Source organism: Strongylocentrotus purpuratus, unplaced genomic scaffold, assembly GCF_000002235.5.
Source record: "Strongylocentrotus purpuratus isolate Spur 01 unplaced genomic scaffold, Spur_5.0 spur5_scaffold_8, whole genome shotgun sequence".
NCBI lineage: Eukaryota > Metazoa > Echinodermata > Echinoidea > Camarodonta > Strongylocentrotidae > Strongylocentrotus > Strongylocentrotus purpuratus.
In genome coordinates, this window is record NW_022145614.1 from 17,487,330 (window position 1) to 17,499,724 (window position 12,395).

General features: G+C 42.1%; 1 protein-coding gene across 1 annotated transcript in view; it reads right to left on the reverse strand.

Moving 5' to 3' along the window:
* The window catches only part of LOC590045 (NFX1-type zinc finger-containing protein 1-like), a 19,598-nt gene continuing 7,203 nt past the window's right edge, over nt 1–12,395 (reverse strand). The window contains exons 2-6 of the mRNA XM_030975705.1: nt 11,406–11,765; nt 4,353–6,354; nt 2,046–4,318; nt 1,689–1,797; nt 1–1,306 (exon numbers count right to left, since the gene is read on the reverse strand). Coding sequence (XP_030831565.1) covers nt 353–1,306; nt 1,689–1,797; nt 2,046–4,318; nt 4,353–6,354; nt 11,406–11,765 — 5,698 coding nt within the window. The 3' untranslated portion in view covers nt 1–352. The remainder of the gene's footprint in view (nt 1,307–1,688; nt 1,798–2,045; nt 4,319–4,352; nt 6,355–11,405; nt 11,766–12,395) is intronic.

Here is a 12,395-nt window from a genome sequence, read left to right on the forward strand (position 1 = left end):
ACGTACGGAAGGACGGACAACCCAAACACAAAATGCCTTCAGCTACTTTGTAGCGAAGGCATCACAAATTAAATGATTTCAAATAATTAAATTTACAATGTGTGTTTCTTTCTGATAACATCAGCACGGCATCTCTATTGAAAATATCATGAGAAATTACGTCAAGAGAAGGTGTAGTTGATTTCTACTTCATATAATGTTCGACGGTATACATGTCGACAGTTGGTAATGAAATGCCGAACATCTTAAATATGAAAAGTGAATGAAAGGACTACCGGAGAAGGGAAATAAAGTTGTCTGCGATAATATTAGGACAGCCTGTATGCTCACCAAATGCTATCAAGTTTCAATTCTAATGCAAATCATTCAGGTTGAAATTCGCCATGTTATTAGCTTCTTCCGACCATGCTGCATATCGCGCCCCGTCCATCTCTGAAGCAACCCTATTGCCATCTGTCAGACGGTGATTGGTGCCCCCAATTCCTTGACCACAGTCAGGGCACTTGCCCGTCTGTGAGGCCCCACCGCATCCCCCAATGGCGTACAAATGCCCGTTGGGGCATTTAAACCAATGACCTTTGGCCAGACCCATGGCGGCGACTATATCCTTCCTCTCTTTCTCGCTAATTCCCAACCCACCGGACTTGGAAACGATCATCTTGAGTAGACTTTTGACCTCATCTGCACGCTGGGCAGTCATGGCCTTCCCGTCAAAGAGTTGAAGCTCGGCGGCCTTTACCTGTTGGCTGGCTTTGTCATGAGCAGCTGGTTTCTGGACCAGGATCCGGAAGAAATTCAGGGCTAGGTGGAGCCTCTTTGCTTCTCTGTTGGCGTCATCGGTCTGCTGCTGGGACATCCTGTTGATGGGTTCTTGGCACAACCAAGTCTGCAGGACAACTATCTCACTCTTCATCTGATTAACGTACTGCTGATTTAGGGATGGAGATCGCAGCGATCGCAATGCTTCAGCCACGTCTCTCATTTCCTCCAGAAAACGGACTCTATTTTTCAAAGCGGTGATTTGTCCATGGCTCAACGCAGACGTCGAACTGACCATGCCGTGGAATCGGCGGGCATCCATCGTTTGAAGGAACAGTTTCTCATCGCTTGCGATGGCGAAAAAATCCATGTTCTCCTCAACTTCTCGAAGTTTTTCTTGTAGGTTTCGACGGAGATAGTGGATTGTGTTTTCGTCGCCGAAGATATTTCTTTTAACAGCATTTATATCATTCAGTGCTTGTTTGATGAGGTTTCCGAATCGCAGATTACGTCTGATCGGCGTTGTGCACCATGGACACTCTTTTAGCTTCCAAATGAAACAAAAAGATTAAGATTTTTTTTAGTATGATAAAGCATTGTCGTTTCAATTCCTCTTAAATGTAGCATTTACTTGCGTTTTGAAAAATAAGTCGGGATAGACATTGTCATCTACTTGTGCTTCTTTCTTTTTCTGTTTTTATTGAAGCAATGAAACCAAGATTAATTAGATTACGTGAAAATATCTTAGGCTAAAGATGCAAACTCTAATTATTTTTAAATTGTGCAAATACAAAATAGAAAGTCGTCAAAAATTTCCTTTAATCAAAATTATTTTCCAAAGTGTTCTCAGTGTAAATGTATACAGATGACATGAGTCTTCGAAGGAGCTGAAGAAAGAAGTTATTAAACGACAAACACTTCTTGGCTACCTTAATGGAGGTCGCCTCTGACGTTTCCTTGCTTCCACTATCCGTCTTCATCCATTGGTCCAGGGCATTCGCTTCAATCACGTGTTTACAGTCCTCTAACTCCACAAACCTAAACAGGAGAGATGATATGGACGAACCGTCTTATTTACGTGACTGATGTATTTCAATTCATTTGTCACCACTAAAAAAACAAATTGTGTTAAATCATTGAAATCTGTAAATTGATAGCACACGTAACTAAAGAGTAAAGGTTAGATTTGTGTATTATACGTGTGTTGTCGTTAGTTATCATCATTCTCTCTTTTTTATCTTTTTTGTTGCTTATCGACAAAGCAAGCATTTGCAAGTAAATCTCACCGAGCATTATCGTCGTCTTCGTCGCCAAAGAGGATCATAGTAACTTCCTCCTTATCACAGATTCTGCACTTCTTGGGGCATGGTTCACCACAGAGTCCGATGCAAGGGTGACCACACTTCAGCAGGAGTGTACAAGGGTCATTACAAGCACGTCTGTCGCATGGTTTTCCACATTGTGCCCCACAGCGAAAATGTTGACATCGCCAGATGCACCTCTCTGCACACGGGACACAAGGTTCTCCACAATTTTTCTTGCATTTGCTATGTTGACATCTGTTCTCGCACTTCCTTGAGCACGGTGGACAATCCGCAGCACATGTCGACCGGCAAGGGTGACCACAGATGAGTGTACGACCACATTTTTCTCGGCAGAATGCATGAAGACGTCCTTGGTGGCACTTGCCGCATGAGCCCTTGCATGGATGTTCACAGCTCAGAATCTTATCACATGGTTCCGAACAGGACTCGGGGCCAGCAGAGCATTTGACGAGGACATTATGGCCACAAGGAAAGTCAGATCGACGAATTCTTTCTTCGCAAAACATTGTACAGCTCTTTCCACAGGGCTCCTTGCATTCATGCCCGCAATCCAGTCTCCTGCTGCATGGAGATTCACAAATTACTTCTGAGCTGCTGTTGTAGCAAGGCACTTTCTGAAGGTGACCACAAGGCAGTGTCTTATCGACAGATTTTTTGCACTGCGTGTCACAAGGCTGGTAGCACTGTTTCATGCATCGATGACCTAAGGGGCAAATTGTCCGAGTACACTTTTGACGGCACTTGTGGTTCTCATGTTTCATGTCAGTAGTGTGGCATGGCATTCGGCAAACATGACCACATGTAAGACGTGCCTCACATGGTAAGGAACAACCTCCTTCTGGGACTTTTGAGAAATCCGCCTCACTTGATACCTCATTTTGTGTCCCAATGTGATTTCTGCACTGAAGCACAAGGGATTTTCCGATGGTACCATAGATGTTAGCGTCCTTCACGATTTCCCTCCACAAGTTTGGCCCACTTGGGTTTTGTTGTGCGAGTAGTTTGAAATTTCCGATGCAGTAGAGACCCTTTTTTGCTCTCGAGAGCGCTACGCAGATTCTGTTGTCGATCTTTAAGAAACCAGTACTTCCCTCCTTGTTGCTGCGAACGAGAGAGAGTAGAATTATGTCGTTTTCCTCTCCCTGGAAGTTATCAACTGTTGCAACTCGGACACCTTCAAAGTCACTCTTTTTCATCCTACTCTTGAAGGCAAAGAGTTGACCGGAATAGGTAGTCAAGATGGTGATCTGCTCTGGAAGGTAGCCCTGCTGCAAGAAGTACCTACAAAGTCCTACCAAGAACTTGGCCTCGTGAATGTTGGAGTGACTCTTAATTTCATCCACAAAGTCTTCTGCTATTTCATGATGAATGAAGAAGATGTTCTTCATAACCCCATGGATATCATCAAACACCCTCACAGAGTCATCATCTTGGAGATATGGGTACAATCTTTCCATCCTCATGAGTCGAGAAATTTCAGGCCTCATCCTATGCTGTATGATCAAGCGCTGATGAGGAACCCCATTGTTGATCATACGTTCAAACAGAGATATGTCCAGGTTATACTGCGTAGCTAATTTGAAGACCGTAGGACTTGGCCGAAGTTGTTGGTGATCTCCGATCAATATCAGATGTTGACATGACTCAGTCAATGCAGTCACAATATGGGCTTCTAAGACCTCTGCAGCTTCCTCGACCACCACAATTCTCGGCTGGATTCTCTGAAGTAGCATATGGAACTTTGCAGCTCCAGTCGTTGTCATTCCAACGACCGAGGCATTTTTGAGGATCTCAAAATCTTCTTGACTGCGTGCCTCGCGTAGCTCCTGACAAACATTTGTGAATTGCCGTTGCATATCCACGAGCTGACGATGAGACTCCTGGCGATGTAAATGAGCCCAATATCTGTATAATCTCCATCGCTTATCTTCTCCAAGACCCCAGACGTCCCTAACGGTGTTTGCCTCTTTGTCGGACATTCTTTCATTACTCCTGAGCTTTCTTTCCAAGTTGTGCTTCCTATTGCTGAGCTCCCGTTTGTCTTGGTGCCACCCTCCGACATCCAAGTTGTCAAGATCGTCAAGTCGAAAAGCCAAAGTGTCATCATCGGAATTAGCATTCGCATCGCCTGTGAATAGTCTATCTCGTGTGTAGTCAACGTCCAGGCGTCTTATCTCGTCAAGAACATCCGCCTCCTCTAAGATATTGAGCTCTCCTTCTCCTTCGTTTTTTTTCTTCTTCATTTGGTGGTTCGTTATCTTCAGGTACATCAAGCTCCTCAGATGGAAATGTCATCTGAATATCACCGAGGAGCCAATGGACAAGGAATGATTTGCCACCTTCTTCAAAGATGTTTCCTTGGTTAAGGCTGGTTTCTTGTGCGTCAGTCATGTGCTTCATAAGTACTCTTTCATGAAGTAGGCCCTTCTTCGTATGGTTAAGCTTGTTCTGAAGGCCTTTGACTTCTCTCCCAAGACTTTCGATTTCTCCATGAACCTCCCCAATTCTACGTCTCACGTGTCGAGGTGTCTCTTCTCGAAGCTTTGAGCTCCTGAGTGAATTGAGGTTGAACCGCTTCAGAACCTCGCTAGAACTTCGGCCACCAACTCTCACGATACCTTCACTGTTATAATCTGCAACTCCTTCCAGAAACTGATCTAAAGCATGGTTTGTATAGCAGACGAGTAGGATTGGTTTGTTTGAACGGTCTGCGTGTCCGGCCAGTCCTAGAACTTGAGCTTCTTTCCAAATGCGCTTGTTTTCGAGAAGAGTGTGAACTATCTTCAACCCGATGTAGGTTTTTCCAGTGCCAGGTGGGCCTTGTATGACCGTCATCTCTTGAGTAAGTGCTGCTTTCACGGCGCTAAGCTGGGACTCGTCAAGACCAGTGTTCCCTAGTCTCGTCCATTCACGATCATCGAGAATTCTCACGGTCTTTATACGCATTGCAGTTTGCTTTGCGTTTGGAACATCACCAGAGACGATGGGTGATAGGTCATATTCAACGGAGCGATCGTTCCGGATGTAGGCAGGTGGACGAATATTTGGTGAAGCAGAGATGATGTAGTCAGCTAGGGGCATTGATTGCTCAGTGACATGTTGTATGCGGCTCAGGACATGTCGGTAAGCTTCGAAGTATGCTGAAGACTCTGCCATGATGAATGTCTTTTCAGTGAAGATCTCTGCAATTTCTTCGTCCCTCTCGAGCTTGATTTCAATGAAGCCTTTGGCCAAATCATCAAGCTTTCGGTTTGCAACTGTGCCGAAGACGAGGGTCTTGAAATCATCAGGTGACAAGATGACGAGTGAACCATAGATCAGTCGCTTCGACGATTGCCAACGAACGCCTTTGAGTTTAGACTCATCGAAGTGAATCCTGAAAGTAACTCCACTTTGTGAGTACAGTGGTTCATCCAGTGTTACATCATAATATATACGAACGTCTTCGTAGCGTTTGTCGTGCTTTCCTGGTCGAGCTGTTGATATATATTCACTAATGCCTTTTCTAAGTGGGCGGACAAAGTCTTCTCGAAGAAGTCGAAATTGGACGTCAAGATAATGTTCGACACTTTCATACTTTCCCTTTTTAATGTTTGCTCGAAGGTAAGGACGAAAGGAATCTGTCAGTTCATTGGAGTTTGGAAACACACTATGCTCACGGAAATTATCTGGAGGAGGTGGTGTGGGTTCGATGTCCGCATAAGGCTTCTTCAGCATTTCCTGTTGGATTGTCTCATGAAATTTCACAAGTTGGCGTACCTCTTCTTGAATTGTCTCATTGACAAGTATTTTTCTTTTCTCTGCGTATCTGACAGCATCTTTTAGGAGTGTCGCAGCAACTTCAACATCTGTCAAGTACCTTGGAAGGCGTTGCTGTAGCTGTGACAGGACATTTGCGATGTCATGAATGCATCTAGGCATAACCCGCAGTCTTGTGTCGCTTCTCTCGGTCCTCATCGCAATGAGATGGAGGGTGAGATGCCTGCTGATGAAGTGGTTCCTTCCGAGCATACCTAACAGCATGTTGATAGTTTCATTAGACACCTGCGCCTGGCAGACATGGTGAAAAACCTGAAACAATAGCGAGATCAGGTCATAGCGTATATCCGTCATTTCTAGAAGCTTGCCCAGACCTTGCTTGAGAGAACCTAACTCTTGTACTGCGTCGTCGGGGTCTTTTGAAAGGAGCTGTTCCAGTGTTTTATAGCCTAGAGGACGAACCACACGAGGGCCCCTTGCTTGGTTGTGGTGAGGTTCGCCGCGTCGATTCCTACATATTTGAAAATTTAATAAAGAGCAAACACAAGTAATCACCAACGTTTATATTCTACGTATTTAGAAGAATGAAAAGTCAATTGTATATTCTCTCCAGAAAATATTGGTTAATGAGAAAATATCAGATTTTTATTGACATTTCAATTCCATGCGAAATGAAAATTTCTCACTACTTGTGTCATAATTTTGCTATTCTTTGAACTTAGCTTCATGTTCTTATTCTTTGTTTCCCGCTCCTGAGTCTGATACGGGTTGTTCCCAAAAAAAATGCGAGGAGATATTAATTGGTAACATATCAAAATTACACTACCATCCTCAATTAAATTTCGTAGACCATGATGTAGAAGTGTTTCATGAACTAGATGTGGATTTCACAACGTTTTATGCTACAACTGCACAGTTATGACTGTTTTGGTAAGATATACGAATGGAAAACCAGACAAAATAAACCGTAAAACAATAATTGGAGACTATGTAGACGGAGGTCTGAGAATGATACATTTACCCTCAATTAATTCAGGCTTAAGGATTGCCTGGGTAAAAACGTCTGCTTGACGATAGTAATGTTGGGCAATGGAAATGTTTTTATGAAGTTTGTTTGGCTCCATTTGGAGGAAATCTTTGTTGGTATAGTAATATTAATAAAAACGATTCTAGCATATTGTCGATAAAAAACATTTTTATTCGGGAAGTTGCCCAGTCATGGGCCACTTTAACACTCGATACGGAAATCGATCCTTCCCATATCAGACGAAAAAATATATGGAACAAAACTATGATTCGTGGAATCCCAAAAGTATTATTCATAAAGTCATGGTATGACAAAGGTATAATTAAATTATCGGATCTTCTTGACGAAAATGGTAATATTTTTACCTTCTTTCAATTTAGAAACAAATATAAGTTTGAATACAATGTTGTAGAATTTTATTCTGTGAAAACGGCTATTCCCCATAATTAGAAAAATAATATCCCTAAAGGTTCAGAGGCAGACCTAATAGCTCAAGAAGAAATGATTAAAAATATAATGAAGGTAACGAAGATATGTCGCTATATTCATAATTTAATTGTTCAACAGGTTTTAATCCCCCTAAATCAATAGATAAATGGAATTCTCTGTTTAATATACCAAACATAGACTGGGATAAAATTTTCTTAGTTCCTTTTAGGTCATGTTTATCTTCACGGATCCGTTATTTTCAGTTTAAGATAATACATCGTATACTTGGTGTTAATAAATATCTTAAATTATTAAATATTTCGCAGTCAGACCTATGTTCATTTTGTCGTATCAGGACAATTACCCTCTGGGCAATCACCCCCCGGGCAATTACCCCCCGGAAAACTACCCCCGTAGGACGATTACCCCCCGGAAAATAACCCCCCGGAAAATTACCCCCCGATGAAAATTACCCCCCGCGGACAATTACCCCCCGCGGACAATTACCCCCCGAGGACAACTACCCCCGAGGACAATTAACCCCCGAGTACAATTACCCCCAAGGACAACTACCCCCCGAGGACAATTACCCCCCATGGACACTACTGGGCATGGTGGCTCAGTGGTTAGAGCGCCCGCCTCATGAACGGGAGGTCGTGAGTTCGAACCCCGGCCGAGTCATACCAAAGACTTATAACAATGGGACCTTCTGCCTTCTACCTAGGCGCTCAGCATTTTAGATTGGAGAAGGGTAGTAATAACATATTATGTTATGCAGGGCCCGCTGGAAGAGCAGTTTCATAACTGAAGTGGCTACCCTGGGTAAATAAAACGTTATTATTATTATTTTTATTATTATAACCCTTTGAGGACCACTATCCCCCAGGAAAACTACCCCCGAGGACGATTACCCCCGAGGACAACTACCCCTCCCCCCCCCCCCCTTCGAGGACAATAACCCCTGGAGGACAACTACCCCCAATGACAATCACCCCTGAGGAATTAATAACACTGTGACGTAGAACGCAAGCTTCTCTCCAAATTGCTATTTACAGAAAATTACATAAACCTTCATTTTCTTTGTAATTTATGAAGTTCATTTCAGTCTTTTCAAATTATTCAATTCGATATGGGGGGTGGAGGTTGCCCAATTCCCCTGTAGTTTTGCTACCGAGTAAAGAACAGAAGTTTCATTTCTGAAAAATTGAACAATAACATTGCGCGCAGATGAGTACGCGTTACAGCTTCCCTCACCATCAATGGCACAATAAAGAAATTAGGATGTAAGATTTCCTTTATGCATCCTCTGTAACTTTTTTAATCAGCTGATCGTGTATTTGTCTCTGTATGTATAATGGGCCCTCATCCATGCCATGATCCATAATTAAGGTTTTCTTCACGTCATCTATTATTTCTGTTGACATGCTGAAGTGTAATATGTTTTCGTGTACGTTAAATTATTTTGAAATAGAAATTGCCTTCAAGTTATATGTACGGTGCCATGTCAAAAGAAAATAAATATCCGCTCACTGGTAATTTATCTCGTTTGATTTTGTAACGCCAGCACAGCGTTTTTCAACCGGGGTGCCGCAAGAGAATGATTTGGAAAACATTGATTTTGTAAAAATCATCGAATACCAGAACCGGTTAAAATATGTAATTGCATGAGAAAATGAAATTGTTGAAGATACTAAAGTGTCTTCCTTCCTTGCTCGGTGACAATATTTTGACAGCAAGCTAAATAAGGGCAACAAGTGGCCCGAATATCCTCAAATTCGTGTATCAAGATCATAACCGAATATGTCACTTTTTATTTATGTACATTTGGCGGCAAAGTGCCCGCATACAGTATTTTAAATAGTTTCTAGTGTGTGGATTACAAACTAATTTTTTACCAATTTGAAAATGCCTTCTCCTTTTTATTCTTAAATGTGCATAGCACTTGACGAGAGCCAGAGTCATGCAATATTTATAATCTGTGAAGACTTTGGGATTTGGGAGCAACTTTTTAAAAGAGGGTACCGTGACTAACAAAAAGTTAAAATAACGCTGCTCCAGAGAAATGTATTTCTATACATTTTGAAAAGCGCTGGACAATTACCTAACACTTACATCCTTCGTGGAAATTAACAACCGCACTGGCGTTGCATAAATTATAATAAAAGGGAAATGTGTAGTAATGAGGAAGACAACGTGATATAGTATTTGAAAGAATATGGGTTCATGCAGGGGATCTTATGGGCTCGTAGCCATCTCTCAATGTGTCAGATCGTCTTTTGCTATTGAATCCTGATTGTCCACGGGGGTAGTTGTCCTCGGGGGTAATTATCCTCGGGGGTTATTGTCCTCGGGGGTAATTGTCCTCGGGGTAATTGTCTTAGGGTGTAATTGTCCTGGGGGGGGGTTGTCCTCGGGGGGTAATTGTCCTCGGGGGGTAATTCCCCGGGGGGTAATTCCCCGGGGGGGGGGTAATTTTCCGGTGGGGGGGGGTAATTGTCCTTGGGGGGTAGTTGTCCTCGGGGGGTGATTCTCCGGGGGGTAATATTCCAGGGGGTAATTGTCCTTTGGGAGTAGTTTTCCGGGGGGTAAAGTTACTTTTAATGAAATTAATTTCATATTTGGGTTTTATGGAAACGTTGGAGTTCAATTTAATTTTGTTATTTTATATGCCAAATACTATATATCTTCCAACTAATGCAAAAATATCGTACTCTCACTAAATTCTTTTAAATTTATGTTAAGGTATTATCGTTCTCTTCAACAATACATTTATGTTAAAAATAACAAATTTGTATCATTTGATAATAGGTGGAAAAACAATGTGTAGCTTTCAAAAAAAAATTATCTTGTATAATCAGCTATATTCTTGTTGTTGATTCTATTGGTTATATTATGTATGTATATTCATATATGTTCTGTTATGTTTTGTAAAGTTGAAAGCAATATTGAATAAAGATGATGTTATTAAACCGACCGGTGACCGAGGGAAATCGACAGGTCACCACCCAGGCATCGCTTGGGCTCTACAGCCTGCTCGACTTCTCCAAAAAAAAAAATCGCTGGGCGATGCCTAAATTCCAGCGGCGACCAAGCAGGCTACTAATCTGGCGGTCGCCGCTCTGACTTGTGACCATAGCTTAAAGGTACTATGTCCCATTTGCAGGCCAACAAAAATAAAATTCCAACTGCATTTGAAAGATAATACTAATTTAGAACTTCCCTAAAAAAAGTGGGGCTTGAAAATGTCTTCAAGTGGGAAAATAACGACTATTAGTTGTCAAATCGACTTTAGGGCTATAGAGCCCAAAAGTAATAGTCTTGATTTTCAGACAATTGTACCGAATGGTCATACGTTTTATGCTGCGCAAAGATTCAATCAGTTTAATCTTGGCCATCACAAGAAGTGGGTTATTGATGTAGACAAATGCTCATGTACCCTTTACGGCTCTTTTCATGTATGTTATTACCAAAGAAGAAAAAAGCCAGTCAGTCACTCAATAGTGTATGACAGTAAAGTCTAGCAAGTAAACGGGTTTCCTTGCATAATTTGAATATGAGGACACTGCTAACGTTTAAATTTCACAGATAGGACATACATGACATATTCATAATTCCTGCAAAGTTCTACAGCATTTGAGGTTGGCTGCAAAAGGGACATAGTACCTTTAAGGGTGCAACATTCATTCAATTATCCCTTGTAAGGTCTATATTTTCTATAAACATTTAATCATTTCAGATAAAGGAACACCACCAAGAAAAAGTCAATAATATGCTTTGATTGCACAAAGCCTCGCAAACTTTAAGTTTAATTCTGCGACGGGGGAATAACAATGTCGTCAATTGTCCCAAAAGTTATTTATGAAATAAACGTCACTTTCATAAAGGTCTGTAGCCATTTTCAGGAAATACATTTTGCGTTTTATGATTCATGTATACCTCAGTCATACTGTCCGCAAACGACATCAACAAATAAATTCTTGACCATTCAGTGTAAAATGCTTTCTATACATGCGTCTACCGTAATTTCTTTGTGTTCTATTGTCCTTCTGGAGTCGGTCTTGTCAGTGTGACTGAGGTAACAGAGGTCATTTCAATTCGCGGCTTACCCATTTCCCTGAGCTCCAGCATCGTCATGTTCCTGTTCTTCTCCTCTGGGGCGGTTGCCTATTCCTCCTTCCCTTGCTCCCTGTTCGCCTCTTCTCCGATGGGGATCTTTTCCGTCTTCCTCCTTATCCCTTCTCCATCCCCCCGCTCCACAGTCACCTGCTTTGGCATCCCTTCCGTCTCTCCATCTTCCTGTTTCTTCCACTCTCCTATCTCGACGTCCTCCGCCTTCGTCCCTGTCTCTCCTCCATCCTGCCCTGTCATCTCCTCGCCCCCCTCTTTCTTTGCCACCTTGGTAGCCGACCCGATGTCCACCTCTCCCATGTTCTATCCTCCAAGGTGTGTTCTTTATTTTACGTCTTCTAGAACAGAACATAAACAACAGTATGATTTACCGAGAGAACAATGACCACTTGGTATATATATATATATGTATGGTTTTATATAAATAATTGCATTATATTCATTGCACATCCGTTGTCTTGCAGAACACCCTATTTCATCAACAAAGCAAGTCTCGGTTAACACCTAATGTTTACGATTCAATGTTAATGATTCGTAATACTCTATTAGGCCTTCCCAATAAATCCAGAGACGGTGGTAATGATGGAGTTTCCAATCAGTCGTTAGGCTCGACTAGCTAAGGTGTTTGGGTTCCATGAAACATACTTCGGCCCCAAGGGCTCCTCGGTCAACTTCTTACAACAACCAAACTCGTAGCTTCAACCATGTCCCTAACACTATGCCTAACCCGACACCTAACGCTAAATATTATCTTGGATAAAATAAGAATCTGGAGCAAAGGTTGCCGGAGCACTACCGGGATAATCTTGTATCTGGAATTTATCAAATGGAATCATTATTGTCCAAGGAAGCTTATATTTTTAGAGACGATGATGTTTTAGGGGTCGTTGTCCGATGTTACTTGTCCAGCTAAAGGCGGCTGATCTCCGATAGTTATGTGAGGAGGCTGAAGGATGCAATTTTTGCCT